The following is a 22,337-nucleotide window of genomic DNA, read 5'->3' as shown; positions in this document are numbered from 1 at the left end:
CCCTAAAACAGAGAGTACACAGTGGCAGAATACCTGACCACTGTGACTGACCCAAATTTAAGGAAAGCTTTGACTATGTACAGACTCAGTGAGCATAGCCTTGCTATCGAGAAAGGCCGCCATAGCCCGTCTTTTCTTGAGAGCCAGGTCTGCCTATGTGCACACTGCCCACAAAATGGAGGTGGAAACTGAGCTGCACTTCCTAACCTCCCGCCAAATGTATGACCATATTAGAGACACGTACAGTGGGGGGGAAAAGTATTTAGTCAGCCACCAATTGTGCAAGTTCTCCCACTTAAATAGATGAGGCCTGTAATTTTCATCATAGGTACACTTCAACTATGACAGACAAAATGAGAAAAAAAATCCAGAAAATCACATTGTAGGATTTTTAATGAATTTATTTGCAAATTATGGTGGAAAATAAGTATTTGGTCACCTACAAACAAGCAAGATTTCTGGCTCTCACAGACTTGTAACTTCTTCTTTAAGAGGCTCCTCTGTCCTCCACCTGTATTAATGGCACCTGTTTGAACTTGTTATCAGTATAAAAGACCTGTCCACAACCTCAAACAGTCATACTCCAAACTCCACTATGGCCAAGACCAAATAGCTGTCAAAGGACACCAGAAACAAAATTGTAGACCTGCACCAGGCTGAGAAGACTGAATCTGCAATAGGTAAGCAGCTTGGTTTGAAGAAATCAACTGTGGGAGCAATTATTAGGAAATGGAAGACATACAAGACCACTGATAATCTCCCTCAATCTGGGGCTCCACGCAAGATCTCACCCCGTGGGGTCAAAATGATCACAAGAACGGTGAGCAAAAATCCCAGAACCACACGGGGGGACCTAGTGACCTGCAGAGAGCTGGGACCAAAGTAACAAAGCCTACCATCAGCAAGGGCATTGAAGATGAAACGTGGCTGGGTCTTTCAGCATGACAATGATCCCAAACACACCGCCCAGGCAACGAAGCAGTGGCTTCGTAAGAAGCATTTCAAGGTCCTGGAGTGGCCTAGCCAGTCTCCAGATCTCAACCCCATAGAAAATCTTTCGGAGGGAGTTGAAAGTCTGTGTTGCCCAGCAACAGCCCCAAAACATCACTGCTCTAGAGGAGATCTGCATGGAGGAATGGGCCAAAATACCAGCAACAGTGTGTGAAAGCCTTGTGAAGACTTACAGAAAACGTTTGACCTCTGTCATTGCCAACAAAGGGTATATAACAAAGTATTGAGAGAAACTTTTGTTATTGACTAAATACTTATTTTCCACCATAATTTGCAAATAAATTCATTAAAAATCCTACAATGTGATTTTCTGTATTTTTGTTTCTCATTTTGTCTGTCATAGTTGAAGTGTACCTATGATGAAAATTACAGGCCTCTCTCATCTTTTTAAGTGGGAGAACTTGCACAATTGGTGGTCGACTAAATACGTTTTTGCCCCACTGTATTTCCCTCAGATTACACAGATTCAAAGAATTCAAAAACAAACCCGAATTTGATAAAAACCCATATCTACTGGGTGAAATACCAGTGTGCCATCACAGCAGCAAGATTTGTGACCTGTTGCCACAAGAAAAGGGCAACCAGTGAAGAACAAACACCATTGTAAATACAACCCATATTTATGTTTATTTATTTTCCTTTTTGTACTTTAACTATTTGCACATTGTTACAATGCTGTCTTTATTATTTTGGAACTTCTGTGAGTGTAATGTTTGCTGTTCATTTTTTTTGTTTTATTATCTACTTCACTTGCTTTGGCAATGTTTACATACGTTTCCCCATGCCAATAAAGCCCTTAAATTTAATTGAGAGGCTCAGGTGTACCGACACATGGATCATAAATCACCATACTTATTGGGACTAGACAGGATAATACAGACAAGCGAGCTAGTGAGAGGGAGCTGGTGGTGAGCTAATGGATTTCTAAAGCAAGGATCCTTCTAACCCACAGCTAGCTAGGGCCATGGGATCCGTGGCCTTCCCTTCCCTTTCCATCCCCATGGCTAGAAGAGCTGTGCGGTCAACTAAGGCCATTCTGGCTCCATGTCTCCCCAACAGGTGCCTGTGTACTGGTCTGAAACTCCAGACCACTGCTAGGGGTCAACATATGAGGAGCAGCTTATGGAACAGGACTACCTGCCAAACTGGCTCTCCAATTATTATTAGTTTTTTACAAGGAGCATATGTGCACCTAAGTTGGAAAATGTAGGCACACAAATACATTTAGGAGCACTATGAAAAACACAGAATCCTTACATTTTTCAAGATGCACTGGTGCTCTTAAATGTACATTTCAGGTTGCACAGGTAAATATTTTGGTGCCTATGCGAGTAAAATGGTCGCTCTGTAGAGCACTGCACATACACACCTTTTACAAAGGCCCTCTACTCAAACACTGCTTGTCTATACTTACTGATGCGTTGCATGTGCGCGCACGTATAAGGAAGGGAGGCGCCCTATAGACCCTTGAACAGTAAAGAGTTGTTCTTAGCTTGGGTCAGCCCTGCTACTCTTCAGAAAGCATGCAGGGTAGGGCATGGAATCCCCTCAGCAATATGTCACTGATAGACTATAGCCTTGGTTTTGGAACTTGTAACACGGATATACCTGGGGGCAAAGTCATATTCCTCCTAAAGGTTAGGCCTATCTAATCAAATGTATTTATAAAGCCCTTCTTACATCAGCTGATATATCAAAGTGCTGTACAGAAACCCAGCCTAAAACCCCAAACAGCAAGCAATGCAGGTGTAGAAGCACGGTGGCTAGGAAAAACTCTAGAAAAGGCCAAAACCTAGGAAGAAACCTAGAGAGGAACCAGGCTATGAGGGGTGGCCAGTCCTCTTCTGGCTGTGCCGGGTGGAGATTATAACAGAACATGGACAAGATGTTCAAATGTTCATAAATGACCAGCATGGTCAAATAATAGTAATCAAAGTGAACAAGTCAGGGTATCTAAACTATATATTTGCTAAACCTGTGGATCTGATCAGTTGGTTTAGTAACTATTGATTGAAGTATTGCCTGAAAACTCCACCATATAGATACGATAAGGCAGGTGTTCCAACACCAAAGGGCATACAGTGGGTAAGCCTGATCTAGGAGGTGGCCACAAGGATGGAAACAGCCATACAGTACAGCAGAGCTCAGCCTATAGATAAGAAATTAAACTGGTTGGCTGAGCCGGCCTGGGATATACTGGTGTTGTCATACCGTTACTAACACTCAGAGTAACTACTGTCAACATCTCAACTTTGCCTGAAGGGTCATTGTAGGTTTTATTCAGCAAATGTGTGAGGTTCAGTTGTGTTTGTGTGGCCAGTACGGAAATCACATCCACAACCGAGGTTGCAACTTGCATAAGTCTACCACAAGTTCCAATCAATTGAGCTGGAGGTTCTTTAGTATTAAGACCCCAGGTTCCCATCTGGGGCCACAAAAGTTGAACTGGCCATTATCTTATTAGTGATGACAGTCTACACGATAATCTGAAAGACTGATGAGAACGAGATTCTCTCCCTCACACACGGTTCACTGCGTCTGCCCAAATTAGATATATCACAGTGTGTAGGAATCTAAAGTGAAAGAACAGAATAGAAAAAAAATGAAAAAATAATAAGCCAAGAAGACTGCAGGGTGCCATACACTGCCATACAATGTAGAGAAAATGGGGCCAATCAAGAGGGTGCTACGATATTCAAATCAAAAATCAAATTTTCGCATGGGTTGAATACAACAGGTGTAGTAGACCTTACCGTGAAATTCTTACTTACAAGCACTTAACCAACAATGCAGCTCAAGAAATAGAGTTAAGAAAATATTTACAAAATAAACTGTAGTAAAAAAAAATGTTTTGAATAAAAAGTAAAAAATTATCAATAACAGGGCTATATACAGGGGTTACAGAGTCAATGTGAGGGGGTACAGGTTAGTCGAGCTAATTTGTATATGTAGGTAGGGGTAAAGTGACTATGCATTGATGATAGACAGCAAGTAGCAGCAGAGTAAAAACAAAGGGGCGTGGCCATTTGATTAATTGTTCAGCAGTCTCATGGCTTGGAGTAGATGCTGTTTAGGAGCCTTTTGGACCTAGATTTGGCACTGCTTGCACTGTGGTAGCAGATAGAACAGTCTATGACTTTGGTGACTGGAAACATATTTGACAATGTTTTGGGCCTTCCTCTGACACCGCCTAGTATATAGGTCCTGGATGGCAGGAAGCTTGAACCCAGTGATGTACTGGGCCGTATGCACTAGAGGTCGACTGATTAACCGGAATGGCCAATTAATTAGGAACAATTTCAAGTTGTCATAAAAATCGGTATTTTTGAACACTGATTTGGCCGATTTTTAAAATTATTATTTATTCTTTTACACCTTTATTTAACTAGGCAAGTCAGTTAAGAACACATTCATATTTTCAATGACGGTCTAGGAACGGTGAGTTAACTGCCTTGTTCAGGTGCAGAACAACCGATTTTTACCTTGTCAGCTCGGGATTCAATCTTGCAACCTTACGGTTAACTAGTCCAACGCTCTAACCACCTGCCTTACATTGCACTCCATGAGGAGCCTGCCTGTTACGCGAATGCAGTAAGAAGCCAAGGTAAGTTGCTAGCTAGCATTAAACTTCTCGTATAAAAAAACAATAAATCAATCATAATCACTAGTCAACTACACATGGTTGATGATATTACTAGTTTATCTAGCGTGTCCTGCGTTGCATATAATCGATGCGGTGCGCATTCGCAAAAAAGGAGTGTCGTTACTCCAATGTGTACCTAACCATAAACATCAACGCCTTTCTTAAAACCAATACACAAGTATATATTTTTAAACCTGCATATTTAGTAAATATTGCCTGCTAACATGAATTTCTTTTAACTAGGGTAATTGTGTCACTTCTCTTGCAACAGAGTCAGGGTATATGCAGCAGTTTGGGCCGCCTGGCTCGTTGCGAACTGTGTGAAGACTATTTCTTCCTAACAAAGACAACCAACTTCGCCAAACGGGGGATGATTTAACAAAAGCACATTTGCGAAAAAAGCACAATCGTTGCACAACTGTACCTAACCATAAACATCAATGCCTTTATTAAAATCAATACACAGAAGTATATATTTTTAAACCTGCATATTTAGCTAAAAGAAATCCAGGTTAGCAGGCAAAATTAACCAGGTGAATTTTTGTGTCACTTCTCTTGCGTTCATTGCACGCAATCAGGGTATATGCAAGTTTGGGCCGCCTGGCTCGTTGCGAACTAATTTGCCAGAATTTTACGTAATTATGACATAACATTGAAGGTTGTGCAATGTAACAGGAATATTTAGACTAATGGATGCCACCCATTAGATAAAATACGGAACGGTTCCATATTTCACTGAAATAATAAACGTTTTGTTTTCGAAATTATAGTTTCCGGATTCGACCATATTAAAGGACCAAAGGCTCGTATTTCTGTGTGTTATTATGTTATAATTAAGTCTATGATTTGATATTTGAAAGAGCAGTCTGAGCAATGGTAGGCAGCAGCAGGCTCTCGTAAGCATTCATTCAAACAGCACTTTCGTGCGTTTTGCCAGCAACTCTTCACAATGCTGCAAGCATTGAGCTGTTTATGACTTCAAGCCTATCAACTCCCGAGATTAGGCTGGTGTAACCAATCTGAAATGGCTAGCTAGTTAGCGGGGTGAACGCGTTTCAATCGGTGACGTCACTTGCTCTGAGACTTGGAGTAGTTGTTCCCCTCGCAGCTTTTGTGGAGCGATGGGTAACGATGCTTCGAGGGTGGCTGTTGTCGATGTGTTCCTGGTTGGAGCCCAGGTAGGGGCGAGGAGAGAGACGGACGCTATACTGTTACACTGGCAATACTAAAGTGCCTATAAGAACATCCAAGTCAAAGGTATATGAAAATACAAATCGTATAGAGAGAAATAGTCCTATAATTCCTATAATAACTACAACCTAAAACTTCTTACCTGGGAATATTGACTCATGTTAAAAGGAACCACCAGCTTTTATATGTTCTCATGTTCTGAGCAAGGAACTTAAACGTTAGGTTTTTTTACATGGCACATACTGCACTTTTACTTTCTTCTCCAACACTTTGTTTTTGCATTATTTAAACCAAATTGAACATGTTTCATTATTTACTTGAGGCTAAATGGATTTTATTGATGCATTATATGAAGTTAAAATAAGTGTTAATTCAGTATTGTTGTAAATGTCATTATTACAAATCCAATTTTAATATGTTTTATTTATTTTAGTTATTATTATATATATATATATATATATTTATTTATTTTGGTCCTCCAACAATCGGTGTCGGTGTTGAAAAATCATAATCGGTCGACCTCTAGTACGCACTACCCTCTGTAGCGCCTCATGGTCGAATGCCGAGCAGTTGCCATACCAGGTGGTGGTGCAGCTGTAGATCTTTTAGAGGATCTGGGGACCCATGCCACATCTTTTCAGTCTCCTGAGTGAGAAAAGGTGTTGTGTTCACAACTCTCTTGGTGTGTTTGGACCATGTTAGTTTGTTTGTTATGTGGATACCAAGGAACTTGAAATTAATGTGTGCATAAAGCCTAGCAGACTGAAATCCGGTGTTTCCCTGAGCAGCTGTGTGTGCTTTAGCTCGGTGCTGCTGACATTAATGGTCTGGGCTAATGTATACAACTCTGCTGTTGACTGTGAACCTAGTGGAAGATACACGTATGCTGCTACGCCCCTCTGAACACTGAGACAGCTAGTTACTGAGTGCCCATGAGGGTCTCTCCTTACCCTATAGAAGACAGAGTCCACGCAGCCATTTCAGGTCTTGATTTACCATTAATGAAAACATAGCCTTAGAAGCATTAGTAGAAATGTAAAACAGCACAGTGTGTGAGTGTAACAATGCAAAGTCAATAAGCTGACTCACAGCTCCAGGAAGCATTTCCAGGGCGACTTGATGGGGCCTTACTGGTTTGTTAGGTGAAATGTGACGAGAATCCCCACGGGAGACAGGCCTTGACATATAGAAACACACTTCACCCTTACCATGCCCCCAAGCTCCAACACAAACTCACTGGAGGTAAGCACAACTCCTACAAACTCCCATCTATGGTAAAAACTTTCTGGCCATTGGATTCTTCCATCTGCTGTGCTGCCTGTTCTTTCCATGCCAGAGGTGAGAATTGGCACAGAGGGGTGAGAAGCCAATAGCCGCACGCTAAAGGGTTTGCATTAGTAATCATGCCAGCAAGAGTGTGTGTAATTGGGTTTGCTGTGGGATAGTGAAAGCAGGCACCCACCAAACTGGGAACCCAATCTGCCTTGGAAGAGTATTCTTCTCCTTGTATTAATAATGTATGTCTCAATAAGAGAAATTCAAACAACAAAACACATGTAGTGTGCATGCGGGGATCACAATATACTGCAAATAGTCATCTCCCTTCTTATAGTCCTATCTGGAGCAGAGGGCCGATGTGCAGAAAACAGGATGTACCAACAAAGCAGCGCCCAGTCTGCCCAGTGGTCACCAACCGGTCGATCGTGATCCACTAGTCCATCTCCAAGGAATTCCTAGTCGATCACTAAACCTTTCAGTAAAACAAAGATAAAGCCCTCTCTCTTTTTGGAAAGGAGGGGGTGCGATATTACAGGTAGGTGCACCTGGTTTAGCTACCCTGTGCGTCTGGTAGGCAAAGTGTTCCCATTTTTAAAAATGTAATGTGTCTGTAGGTACAAACTCTGCCTTCCCGGCGGCCCCAAAGTTAATATAGTGAGATTTCAAAACTTTTAGAACCATGACTAGAGAGAGACGAATACACAGCGAAGAGCTGCTGTTTTTATGAGTGAGTTCATGTTTAAGTTCTGTCAACACTTTATATTCAACACCACTCTCGCTACAACCAGCACTGCAGCTCCAATGAATGAGTAGGAAAGTATGGATGGGCTTGGGTCTTTTTTAATAATCGAGTAACATTTTATTTTCTCTGTTCATAGGAGTAACAACATGAATTTGTGCTGGAGGTAGAAATAATGTGGTGCAACTCGAGTTTCACCATCAGCTGGAAGATAGCGTCCCTTTTTGGTCAGAGCGGGAAGGGGAGAGCGGAGGGATGTTCAGAGGCGGACCCTCAGTCTGCTGCTCTCTCCCTCCACTGAGACTGACCATCAGAAGCAGGCACCATCAGCCCAGTAAAAAAAAGAGCTAATTATTTAAACATATGCTCACTCAGCTGTCTCTCACAAGCAATTCAACAACTGATCTATTACCAGTTTGATCATATAGCCTACCTAAAATGGTTATGTTTATATATATATATATATATATATATAGATATATATATTTGAAATGGTCTGAATAACAATGCATTTGTAGAGCGATTCAAGCAAAGCCAATACAGGGCTTGACTATTCTTTCTAAACTACCTTTGACGAGTAGGACTGATTTTTTACTAGTCCGACAGCCCCCCCCCCCCCCAAAAAAAGAATTAAGTAACAACGTGGGCCAAAAATGTGACTGAAAATGGTGTTGTATGATGCAAGAAACCACTTAACAAAAGAACATTCATTATCATCACTGGTTTTGGCAATGGAAGGCTGCTGGTCTCTGATCCCATGTATTATACAGTATCTCCTGCCGTTGTGGTCTTGAGCCAGGCAGTTAACCACACCCCCAAAGTAAAATACTGCACTGATAGGTTACTGTATAAAACACATGGTCCTTCAACCCTCCATCTGGAGAGATACTGGGTGTCCAACCATGCTCAAACAAACCAGTCAGCTTAACAAGGTCCTATAAAGCAGCTGATTTTTTACAATGTGGTATGTCTGCGTGTGCCCAATGGCACACTCAGGTGATGCGCATAACATTACTTTTCCAGGACTTTCATTGGTGACCAAAAATTATGAATGGGCAAATAACTCACTAACTAGCAATGAATATCAACAAATGTGAACACGCAGTTACTGTAGGCTCGCTGCATGATTGAAAGACCTCTCTCGTGCCGGTCAATGCAGGCCTACAATACTATACTCTGATGCGCTCTGCAGAGATTGGGAGGAAAGTGTGAAACACATTTAATCTGCAGGACACTGATCCAATTCTGATCTGAGTAGCCTAATTGTTTGATAGTGATTTTTTCATGATTATTAAAAAATGTAGTCCATTTGGATAACATATCTATATTCTTGTCTAACAATTATACCCCCCCGACAGTACTGTTTTCAATATGTTAAATGTTGCATAGACATCATACAAAACAAAAATCATAGCGGTAGATCTCAGCTTGCATTTTGACTTAGAATGTAATCTTGACTCAGAAAAGGTTGGTTGGTGCACACTGCATTAGGCCTACTGCTGCCTTAATGTTGCTCTCTCCCTTCGTGTCTCTGTGTTCAAGCAGGGAGGCCAGTGCAGAGGACTGGAAACAGTTAACCCCTTCACTTCCCTCTGGGCTGGCTGACTGACATTGGCAACGACATGCCTGCTCCTCCTCTCCACAGACATTCAGGACAGAGAGGATTGGGTAGGACATGGTAGAACAAAAAGAGTAGAGCTAAATATAACAATAAAACATATCCTTTATCGCTCTCACATCCTATTTCACACGTATGCACACAAATACTCAAAACTCCCCAGGCTTTACCAGAATACACCATATTCACTAACAAATGAAGGAATTCAGATGATTGTAAATAAATGAGTCAGGTTGTGTTTGCCTAATGGATATGACCTACTATATGGGAGGGAGATGGTAGTGAACAGGTATATTTGCATCAAACTCACCTGGAAAGATGATTAAAATCCATAAAATTATAATATACCCCCTCACTTAATAATTATTTTTCCATAACATGATTAGGATACTCAGGGGTCTTAAAATGCACTGTAATGTGAGAGACCAGGGCTGTGTACCAAAATAGACCACAGGCTCAAAACACGAGTTAGGTGGGAATCAGGATAACAGAATAAGAAACTAGCGTAACTAACCAATTAGTTTATTACTAAATTCAATCTAGGAACCTAACTAGTGGTACAGAACTTAATAAATTACATTTAAAGCTATATAATCTAAGTTTGCCATAAGCAAGGCTTCTCAGAAGTCATCATGCTTGGCTGAAAACTCTGCAGCAGATTTCTGTGTTTTATTTATTAATGAACAAACTGTGTCAGTCTTGTCATGATGAATAAAACATCAGCAGTTAAAACTCAACGGCCTAAAACTAATCAGCTGAAGCTTGAAAGGCTCAAGACAATACATGGGACAAAGGAATGGCACATGATTTCATACAAATTATTCAATTCTTCTTACCAATAGGTGCTTGAGCTGGTATGGAGTCAAATGTTTTATTTATTTTTTTATTTCACCTTTATTTAACCAGGTAGGCTAGTTGAGAACAAGTTCTCATTTGCAACTGCGACCTGGCCAAGATAAAGCATAGCAGTGTGAACAGACAACAACACAGAGTTACACATGGAGTAAACAAACAAGTCAATAACATGGTAGAAAAAAAAAAGAGAATCTATATACAATGTGTGCAAAAGGCATGAGGTAGGCAATAAATCGAGTAATTACAATTTAGCAGATTAACACTGGAGTGATAAATCATCAGATGATCATGTGCAAGAAGAGATACTGGTGTGCAAAAGAGCAGAAAAGTAAATAAGTAAAAGCAGTATGGGGGGTGAGGTAGGTAAATTGGGTGGGTAGTTTACAGATGGACTATGTACAGCTGCAGCGATCGGTTAGCTGCTCGGATAGCAGATTTTTAAAGTTGTTGAGGGAGATAAAAGTCTCCAACTTCAGAGATTTTTGCAATTCGTTCCAGTCGCAGGCAGCAGAGAACTGGAAGGAAAGGCGTCCAAATGAGGTTTTGGCTTTAGGGATGATCAGTGAGATACACCTGCTGGAGCGCGTGCTACGGGTGGGTGTAGCCATCGTGACCAGTGAACTGAGATAAGGCGGCACTTTACCTAGCATAGCCTTGTAGATGACCTGGAGCCAGTGGGTCTGACGACGAACATGTAGCGAGGGCCAGCCGACTAGGGCATACAGGTCGCAGTGGTGGGTCGTATAAGGTGCTTTAGTAACAAAACGGATGGCACTGTGATAAACTGCATCCAGTTTGCTGAGTAGAGTATTGGAAGCTATTTTGTAGATGACATCGCCGAAGTCGAGGATCGGTAGGATAGTCAGTTTTACTAGGGTAAGTTTGGCGGCGTGAGTGAAGGAGGCTTTGTTGCGGAATAGAAAGCCGACTCTAGATTTGATTTTGGATTGGAGATGTTTGATATGCGTCTGGAAGGAGAGTTTGCAGTCTAGCCAGACACCTAGGTACTTATAGATGTCCACATATTCTAGGTCGGAACCGTCCAGGGTGGTGATGCTAGTCGGGCGTGCGGGTGCAGGCAGCGAACGGTTGAAAAGCATGCATTTGGTTTTACTAGCGTTTAAGAGCAGTTGGAGGCCACGGAAGGAGTGTTGTATGACATTGAAGCTCGTTTGGAGGTTAGATAGCACAGTGTCCAAGGAGGGGCCGGAAGTATACAGAATGGTGTCGTCTGCGTAGAGGTGGATCAGGGAATCGCCCGCAGCAAGAGCAACATCATTGATGTATACAGAGAAAAGAGTCGGCCCGAGAATTGAACCCTGTGGTACCCCATAGAGACTGCCAGAGGACCGGACAACATGCCCTCCGATTTGACACACTGAACTCTGTCTGCAAAGTAGTTGGTGAACCAGGCAAGGCAGTCATTAGAAAAACCGAGGCTACTGAGTCTGCCGATAAGAATGATGATTGACAGAGTTGAAAGCCTTGGCCAGGTCGATGAAGACGGCTGCACAGTAATGTCTTTTATCGATGGCGGTTATGACATCGTTTAGTACCTTGAGCGTGGCTGAGGTGCACCCGTGACCGGCTCGGAAACCGGATTGCACAGCGGAGAAGGTACGGTGGGATTCGAGATGGTCAGTGATCTGTTTGTTGACTTGGCTTTCGAAGACCTTAGATAGGCAGGGCAGGATGGATATAGGTCTGTAACAGTTTGGGTCCAGGGTGTCTCCCCCTTTGAAGAGGGGGATGACCGCGGCAGCTTTCCAATCCTTGGGGATCTCAGATGATACGAAGGAGAGGTTGAACAGGCTGGTAATAGGGGGTGCGACAATGGCGGCGGACAGTTTCAGAAATAGGGGGTCCAGATTGTCAAGCCCAGCTGATTTGTATGGGTCCAGGTTTTCCAGCTCTTTCAGAACATCTACTATCTGGATATGGGTAAAGGAAAAGCTGGGGAGGCTTGGGCGAGTAGCAGCGGGGGGGGCGGGGCTGTTGGCCAAGGTTGGAGTCGCCAGGAGGAAGGCATGGCCAGCCATTGAGAAATGTTTGTTGAAGTTTTCGATTATCACAGACTTATCAGTGGTGACCGTGTTACCTAGCCTCAGTGAAGTGGGCAGCTGGGAGGAGGTGCTCTTGTTTTCCATGGACTTTACAGTATCCCAGAACTTTTTGGAGTTAGAGCTACAGGATGCAAATTTCTGCTTGAAAAAGCTGGCCTTTGCTTTCCTGACTGACTGCGTGTATTGGTTCCTGACTTCCCTGAACAGTTGCATATCGCGAGGGCTCTTCGATGCTATTGCAGTTCGCCACAGGATGTTTTTGTGCTGGTCGAGGGCAGTCAGGTCTGGAGTGAACCAAGGGCTATATCTGTTCTTGGTTCTGCATTTTTTGAACGGAGCATGCTTGTCTAATATGGTGAGGAAGTAACTTTTAAAGAATGACCAGGCATCCTCAACTGACGGGATGAGGTCAATATCCTTCCAGGGTACCCGGGCCAGGTCGATTAGAAAGGCCTGCTCGCAGAGGTGTTTTAGGGAGCGTTTGACAGTGATGAGGGGTGGTCGTTTGGCCGCGGACCCGTGGCGGATACAGGCAATGAGGCAGTGATCGCTGAGATCTTGATTGAAGACAGCAGAGGTGTATTTGGAGGGCAAGTTGGTCAGGATAATGTCTATTAGGGTGCCCATGTTTACGGATTTAGGGTTGTACCTGGTGGGTTCCTTGATGATTTGAGTGAGATTGAGGGCATCAAGCTTAGATTGTAGGACTGCCGGGGTGTTAAGCATATCCCAGTTTAGGTCACCTAACAGAACAAACTCTGAAGCTAGATGGGGAGCGATCAATTCACAGATGGTGTCCAGGGCACAGCTGGGAGCTGAGGGGGGGTCGGTAGCAGGCGGCAACAGTGAGAGACTTATTTCTGAAGAGATTAATTTTTAAAATTAGAAGTTCGAACTGTTTGGGCATAGACCTGGAAAGTATGACAGAACTTTGCAGGCTATCTCTGCAGTAGATTGCAACTCCTCCACCTTGGGCAGTTCTATCTTGACGGAAAGTGTTATAGTTGGGTATGGAAATCTCAGAATTTTTGGTGGCCTTCCTAAGCCAGGATTCGGAAACGGCAAGGACATCAGGGTTGGCAGAGTGTGCTAAAGCGGTGAGTAAGGCAAACTTAGGGAGGAGGCTTCTGATGTTGACATGCATAAGGCCAAGGCTTTTTCGATCACAGAAGTCAACAAATGAGGGTGACTGGGGACATGCAGGGCCTGGGTTTACCTCCACATCACCCGAGGAACAGAGGAGTAGTAGGATGAGGGTGCGGCTAAAGGCTATCAAAACTGGTCACCTAGAGCGTTGGGGACAAGGAATAAAAGGAGCAGATTTATGGGCGTGGTAGAATAGATTCTGGGCATAATGTGTAGACCAGGGTATGGTGGGGCACGGGTACAGCGGAGGTAAGCCCAGGCACTGGGTGATGATAAGAGAGGTTGTATCTCTGGACATGCTGGTCTCAATGGGTGAGGTCACCGCATGTGTGGGGGGTGGGACAAAGGAGGTATCAGAGGTACGGAGAGTGGAACTACGGGGTCCATTGCAAACCAAAACAATGATAACTAGCCTGAACAACAGTATGCAAGGCATATTGATATTTGAGAGAGACATACAATAAGGCATAAAGTGATTGCAGGTCTTGATTGGGAGAGCTAGCTAAAACAACAGGTGAGATAACAGCAGCTAGTCAGCTAACAGCAACAGCAGGTAAAAATGGCGACGACCAGGCAGACAGGGTCGGATTAACTACACACAGATCCTGAGTTAAAGCACAGAGCCGACAGATAAAACACAAATAAACGGAATGGAGTACCGTGAATTAATGGACAGTCAAGCAGGCATCAGCTATGTAGCCGAGTGATCATAGTGTCCAGGGGGCAGCCGTAGATGGAGCAGTGAGGCCTCCACTAAGCTAGCCCGCGGCGTTTAAAGTTAGTAGCCCGGGGGGGTGGTCTGCTCAGACGGAGGGGGTCTGCTCAGACGGAGGCCGGTTGAGGGCACAGCGGATGGGGTATTTGTCTGCAGACCAGACGTGGTCGTGTCGACAGAGAATCCAAGCCGGATGGCGGTGGCGAAAGAGAGGTTGTGAGTTGTAGAATTGTGTTTGCTAACTGGTGCTAGCTTCGTGATTCAGACAGCTAGTCATGGGTAGCAAGCTAGCAGAAGATGGAGGTCTGTTTTTAGCCACGCCGTGCAATTCTGTCGGTAGATTAGTGGGGTTCCGTGTGGTAGAGGGGACCAATCCAATTGTCAAAATAGTTATAGTGGCCTAAGAAGATTGTTCGATAGACCTGTTCAGATAGCAGCCGATATGCTCAAGACAGCTAACGATTAGCGGGCCGCAGTTAGTATATGGACGTTCAGGTTACGTCGCGATGGAGGGGCCAGTTGAAATACTCCCTCGGGCAGATAAAGTCGGTATCCCAGTCGTGAAGGCCCGGTGGGGCTCCGCATCGGCAGTAAAACGGGTCCGGATAGGTGATTGTAGCCCAGGAGTGGCTGATGGAACTCTTCAGCTGGCTAGCTCCGGGATAATTGGTGTTTGCTCCGGAATTGATGTTAGCCGATAGTCACTCGGATAGCAGCTAGTTAGCTGCAAGATCCAGGTGTAAATGTCCAGAGCTTGAGGTAAAAATCCGGGGATATGGAGAGAAAATAGGTCTGGTATGCTCTGGTCTGAGTCGCGTTGTACAAAACTGGCAATAGTTTTCCGAGCTAAAGGATAGCTGATGAGCGCTAGCTGTGGTTAGCTGAACTACTAACGTTAGCTTGTGAGCTGGCTAACTTCTGGTTAGCTTCTGTTGTAGATTTCGGATACGAGGTGAATAATACTTTTGAGAAAGAAAAAAAACAGATCCGCACCACATTTGGTGAGGTGGGTTGCAGGAGAGTGTTTTGAAGTTGAGTTTTTAAGAAGAAAAGAATATATATATAAAAAGATATGCGAAGAAAAATATATATACACGGGACAAGACGAGGACAAAGGACATCTGACTGCTACGCCATCTTGGATTAGTGTGGCGAAATGATGGAGAGATGGAAAGACTAAGTCAATCTTCTGAGACAGTACAGTGTAAAGGCAACTCTCTAGCACTAGTGTGGACTGTAATTTCCTAAATAAAACAGTATAAGTTCAACTCTACAAGAACAGGAGTATATACTAGAGGTCGACCGATTAATCAGCATGGCCGATTAATTAGGGCCGATTTCAATTTTTCATAACATTCGGTAAACGGCATTTTTGGACACCGATTATGGCCAATTACATTGCATTCCACGAGGAAACTGCGTGGCAGGCTGACCACCTGTTATGCGAGTGCAGCAAGGAGCCAAGGTAAGTTGCTAGCTAGCATTAAACTTCTTATAAAAAATAATCAATCTTCACATAATCACTAGTTAACCTAGTAATATCATCAACCATTTGTAGTTAACTAGCTTGTCCTGCGTTGCATATAATCAATGCGGTGCCTGTTAATTTATCATCAAATCACAGCCTACGTCGCCAAACGGGTGATGATTTAATAACAAAGGCGCATTTGCGGAAAAAGCACAATCTTTGCACGAATGTATCTAACCATAAACATCAATGCCTTTCTTAAAATCAATACACAGAAGTATATTTTTTTAAACCTGCATATTTATTTTAAATAAATTAATGTTAGCAGGCAATATTAACTAGAAAAATTGTGTCACTTCTCTTGCGTTCATTGCACGCAGTCAGGGTATATGCAACAGTTTGGGCCGCCTGGCTCGTTGCAAACTAATTTGCCAGATTTTAACATAATTATGACATAACATTGAAGGTTGTACAATGTAACACCAATATTTAGACTTAGGGTTGCCACCGGTTTGATAAAATACGTAACGGTTCCGTATTTCACTATAAGAATAAACTTTTTGTTTTTAAAATTATAGTTTCCGGATTTGACCATTTTAATGACAAAAGGCTTGCATTTCTGTGTGTTATTATGTTATAATTAAGTCTATGATTTGATATGATTTGATTTGAAAGAGCAGTCTGACTGAGCGATGGTGGGCACCAGCAGGCTTGTAAGCATTCATTCAAACAGCACTTTCGTGCGTTTTGCCAGCAGCTCTGCTTTTTATGAATTCAAGCCTATCAACTCCCGAGATTAGGCTGGTGTAACAGATGTGAAATGGCTAGCTAGTTAGCGGGGTGCGCGCTAATAGCGTTTCAAACGTCACTCGCTCTGAGACTTGGAGTAGTTGTTCCCCTTGCTCTGCATGGGTAACGATACTTCGAGGGTGGCTGTTGTTGATGTGTTCCTGGTTCGAGCCCAGGTAGGGGCGAGGAGAGGGATGGAAGCTATACTGTTACACTGGCAATACTAAAGTTCCTATAAGAACATCCAATAGTCAAAGGTGTATAAAAATACAAATCGTATAGAGAGAAATAGTCCTATAATAACTACAACCTAAAACTTCTTACCTGGGAATATTGAAGACTCATGTTAAAAAAAATAATAGTAAATCGGCCGAGTAATCTGTATCGGCCTTTTTTGCTCCTCCAATAATCGGTATCATTGTTGAAAAATCATAAATCGGTCGACCTCTAGTATATACACAAGGAGAGAATCTCAAATTGCATAGCCTACTTCTCGCGTCCCATCCTTCTCAAAACTCATTGGGGGATGGACCTCTGGCTCTCTCATCCAATGCGTTTTGAGAAAGTCGCAAGGAGAGGATGCGGGGAGCACACAATTGAGATTCTCCCAAGGTAAAACCCACAGCCATACCCTTTCACGTCTGTTTCTTATAGTCTAACCTCACTTTAGGGGGGATTGGAGCCACAAGTTACAACTTCACTCACTTTGACGCAAGCGCAGAACATTGCAGAACTCCTGACTCATACATACATCTAAGGCTGTTGCAGTGACCGTATTATCGCCCCACCGGCGGTCACTAGTCATGACAGCAGTCAAATTCCACATGACCATTTTAGTCACCTTAATTAGGCTCTGATGCAGCTGATGGTCATTAGTAGCCTACCAAACTTGCTAACTGCCTGGAACTACGCACTCTATTGTCCCTGTAAATCACTCTGACATCAATGCAAATGCATTTGAAAATATAATCAAACACTTAATGAGAGCCCATCAGATCATGATGCGCAACATTTTTATAGACTAGAAAACAGAGTGATGGCCGTTATAAAAATAATAGGATCCCGTCAGCTTTCTATAGGCTAGGCCTACTATATTTATTTCTCAGCTTTCCTAATATTAAGCACATTACTTATATTTACAACAGGAGTATGGCCTACCTGGCTAGTATGAAAAGAAACCACAGGAAAAAAAAAAATAATGTTTTTTTTATAAGTGTCCTCCATTCGCTATTTAAGTGAATAGATGACATGTACTTTTTCCGGCTGCCCCCGTTTCAATACAAGTGCATGACAATGGTCCAATCTCAATAAAATGTCACAGACGAAATAATATATATAAAGACAAGACAAAAATCAAGAATAGTCTGATGGGTAACAATATTATCTATTATCACTTGTGAATGATGCCCAGCATAAGAATCATAGCCGCACATCTCAAGGTTTGTATGACAACTAAAGAGCCAAATAACTTCTTAAAATCAAGCACAATAATCTACTTTACAACGGGTGTAGAGCCGAACAGGCTAACATACATACACAGTGGATTGAGTTTCAAGTTTGGGGAAGATAATTTTCACAATAAAAATGGACCTTTGTAATAAAAGCATTACATACTTAACTGCATTTGCAGTCAATTTTGATAATGGTGTTTTAGGCTAATGGAACACTCGAACTTATAACCTACAACCATGTGCACGTTCCTGCACTTACAATGTGAAGAAATAGCCTAATAGTTTATCAGCATTTTAAGCTAAACATTTTCACCTGTTGCGTCAGGCTCTGCTTAAATCAGGTTTTTTGATGCTTGTGGTTATATTAATTTGGTATCTATCGCATCCAACAACTGTCCCAGACTATGTTTGGAATATTTAGTAGAAATATAAACATATAGCCCTACGTTTGTAGAACAACTAAAGTTACATTAATAACTCTAAATTAAGCATATAGGAGTACCCATTTCTTTATTAACCACTCAACACAGAACAGTCGCATGTGCGCACTGACTGACAAATCATTCGGAGAAAATATTTATATTTCATTCAGCTTTGTTCAATTGTTTTCTTCATACTATAAAATAATGCCACGGGAATAAGCAAATCTTGTCTGCTAAAAGCACTAGTGTAGCCCACAGCCATTTGGCATAGACACATAAAAACAACTCAAAGTATGCTATTCTTTTCTTCTGAAATAGACTACATTTTCTTCATATCATGCTGGTTTAGACCTGTCTAAAATAAATAATGGATTTATTGTGAAGGTGTAGGCTACAGTTGAAGTCGGAAGATTACATACACTTAGGTTGGAGTCATTAAAACCTAACCTCTCTGGGATATGTGGGACGGTAGCGTCACACCTGGCCAACATCCAGTGAAAATGCAGAGCGCCAAATTCAAATAAATTACTATAAAAATTTAAAACTTTCATTAAATCACACATTTGATATACCAAATTAAAGCTACACTTGTTGTGAATCCAGCCAACGTGTCAGATTTCAAAAATTCTTTACGGCGAAAGCAAACAATGCTATTATCTGAGGAAAGCACCCCAGCCAACAATCACAGACCGTATTTCAACCCTCCCGGCGCAACACAAAACGCAGCAATAAAGATATAATTCATGCCTTACCTTTGACGAGCTTCTTCTGTTGGCACTCCAATATGGGACATAAACATCACAAATGGTCCTTTTGTTCGATTAATTCCACCAATATATATCCAAAATTGAAATTTATTTGGCTTGTTTGATCCAGAAAAACACCAGTTCCAACTTGCACAACGTGACTACAAAATAACTCAAAAGTTACCTGTAAGCTTTGGCCAAACTACTTTTGTAATACAACTTTAGGTATTTTTTAACGTAAATAATCTATAAAATTTAAGACGGGATGATTAGTGTTCAATACCGGAGGAAAACAATGTGTGGCATGCTTTCTGGTCATGCGCCTCTAACAAACAGTACCCTTCACTGGAGCCTCATTCTGAACATGGCTACCTCTTAATTTCTCAAAGGAAAAACCTCAACCAATTTCTAAAGACTGTTGACATCCAGTGGAAACGATAGGAACTGCAGGAAGGTCCCTTAGAAATCTGGATTCCCAATGAAACCCCATTAAAAAGAGAGTGACCTCAAAAATAAAAATTCTGAATGGTTTGTCCTCTGGGTTTTGCCTGCCAAATAAGTTTTGTTATAGTCACAGACATGATTCAAACAGTTTTAGAAACTTCAGAGTGTTTTCTATCCAATACTAATAATAATATGCATATATTACCATCTGGGACTGAGTAGGACGCAGTTTACTCTGGGCACACTTGTCATCCAAATGTGAAAATGCTGCCCCCTATCCTCGAGAAGTTAACAAACTATAGTTTTAGCAAGTCAGTTAGGACATCTACTTTGTGCATGACAAGTCATTTTCCCAACAATTGTTTACAGACAGATTATTTTACTTATAATTCACCGTATCACAATTCCAGTGGGTCAGAAGTTTACATACACTAAATTGAATGTGCTTTTAAACAGCTTGGGAAAATCCAGAAAATTATGTCATGGCTTTAAAAGCTTCTGATAGGCTAATTGACATCATTTGAGTCAATTGGAGGTGTACCTGTGGATGCATTTCAAGGCCTACCTTCAAACTCAGTGCCTCTGCTTGACATCATAGGAAAATCTAAATAAATCAGCCAAGACCCCAGAAACAAAATTGTAGACCTCCACAAGTCTGGTTCATCTTTGGGAGCAATTTCCAAACGCCTGAAGGTACCACATTCATCTGTACAAACAATAGTATATATAGTATAGTATAAACACCATGGGACCATGCAGCCGTCATACCGCTCAGGAAGGAGACGCATTCGGTCTCCTAGAGTTGAACGTACTTGGGTGCGAAAAGTGCAAATCAATCCCAGAACAACAGCAAAGGACCTTGTGAAGATGCTAGAGGAAACATGTACAAAAGTATCTATATCGACATAAATTGATAGACTGCTCAGCTCCAAACCCGCCATAAAAACTACAGCTACAACTACGGTTTGCAACTGCACATGGAGACAAAGATCGTACTTTTTGGAAAAATGTCCTCTGGTCTGATGAAACAAAAATAGAACTGTTTTGCCATAATGACCATTGTTATGTTAGGAGGAAAGGGGGGTTGGCTTGCAAGCCGAAAAACACCATCCCAACCGTGAAGCACAGGGGTGGCAGCATCATGTAGTGGGGGAGCTTTACTGCAGGAGGGACTGGTGCACTTCACAAAATAGATGGCGTCATGAGGAAGGAATATTATGTGGATATATTGAAGAAACATCTCAAAACATCAGTCAGGAAGTTAAAGCTTGGTCGCAAATGGGTCTTCCAAATGGACAATGACCCCAAGCATACTTCCAAAGTTGTGGCAAAATGGCTTAAGGACAACGAAGTCAAGGTATTGGAGTGGCCATCACAAAGCCCCGACCTCAATCCCATAGAAAATTTGCGGGCAGGACTGAAAAAGCGTGTGCGAGCAAGGAGGCCTACAAACCTGACTCAGTTACACCAGCTCTGTCAGGAGGAATGGGCCAAAATTAACCCAACTTATTGTGGGAAGCTTGTGGAAGGCTACCCGAAACATTTGACCCAAGTTAAACAATCTAAAGGCAATGCTACCAAATACTAATTGAGTGTATGTAAACTTCTGACACACTGGGAATGTGATGAAATAAATAATAGCTGAAATAATCATTCTCTCTACTATTATTCTGACATTTCACATTCTTAAAACAAAGTGGTGATCCTAACTGACCTAAGACAATGAATTCTTACTAGGATTAAATGTCAGGAATTCTGAAAAATTGAGTTAAAATGTATTTGGCTAAGGTGTATCTAAACTTCCGACTTCAACTGTATATTACATGGATTCATTAGACTTTTTAAAAATGGCTTGTAGGCCAGGACATGCTAAATGTGTTTCCTAATTAAGGGTCACTTACCATGAGACCGACAGTTATTTGCTTGACAATCACTAGCTGATGAAATTTTGGGACCGCCACAGTCCTACATACATCTAGTCTGTCTGTTTACAGTTCAAAGGCATGTTTGAGAACAGTAAAGCCATTTATTTTAACTACATGCAATCAATCTCACAGCACTAATACTCAAATCACCACTTTGCTGATAGGGGGCATACTGCAGTCACATATTTACATTATAGAAAACCATAATGGACCTTTCTATAGTGTAAAAAAATGTACTGCTGGACTGCTAAAAATGTGCACAATATAGATTCTCAGTGAGGCTCGAACCCAGAATCTCTGGTGGCACAGCTAGCACTGTGATGCAGTGCCACTGCGCCATCCGGGAGGCCACTGTAGTCTCTTTTCAAGCTGTGTAGTTAGGGTTATCACGATACCAGTATAACAATACTCAGTGGTATCATGGAAAGGAAACATTAAACAGACTTAATTTCCTGAGGAAAAACAGTCCTAATGTTGGAAACATGCAGCCTTATGTTGTCACCCAGAATCACATGTTTATTTCCAAGCTATAGCAACAATATTTTACATACAGCATGCTTTTTAAAGGACCAAAGAGTTTAGTGTGCTTTGCATGTTCCTTTTTGCCATGGGAAATCGGGTATTGTAGTATTGCGATACTGGTATTGTGACAGCACTAGCTTCCATAGATTTTTAAACTAACCTGTTCTTGTCAATACTTTCTTTGTCCTCGATTCAGTGAAAATTGTATCTCAAATGTCAGTTTCCAGTTGCATGTGGGTTTACAAAAACTATAGAAAATTCAGAAAGATAAATGTAATGTTTTGTATCCAGTGAAACATGCCATGCATGTT

At 42.0% G+C, this 22,337-nt stretch overlaps 1 protein-coding gene across 4 annotated transcripts in view; it reads right to left on the bottom strand.

Moving 5' to 3' along the window:
* Nucleotides 1-22,337, bottom strand: part of LOC129869674 (SUN domain-containing ossification factor-like) — an 86,383-nt gene that overhangs the window by 62,616 nt on the left and 1,430 nt on the right. The window contains exon 1 of one of the 4 annotated variants that reach the window (XM_055944317.1): nucleotides 19,142-22,179. The exons of the other annotated variants lie outside the window; for them this stretch is intronic. Coding sequence (XP_055800292.1) covers nucleotides 19,142-19,188 — 47 coding nt within the window. The 5' untranslated portion in view covers nucleotides 19,189-22,179. Of the gene's footprint in view, nucleotides 1-19,141; nucleotides 22,180-22,337 lie in introns of those variants that run through there. 4 annotated transcript variants of the gene reach the window in all.

The sequence above is a fragment of the Salvelinus fontinalis genome, chromosome 14 (assembly GCF_029448725.1).
Source record: "Salvelinus fontinalis isolate EN_2023a chromosome 14, ASM2944872v1, whole genome shotgun sequence".
In the NCBI taxonomy this organism is placed as follows: domain Eukaryota; kingdom Metazoa; phylum Chordata; class Actinopteri; order Salmoniformes; family Salmonidae; genus Salvelinus; species Salvelinus fontinalis.
Note: the sequence above shows the minus strand (reverse complement) of the source record. Positions and strands in the feature narration are given on the sequence as shown.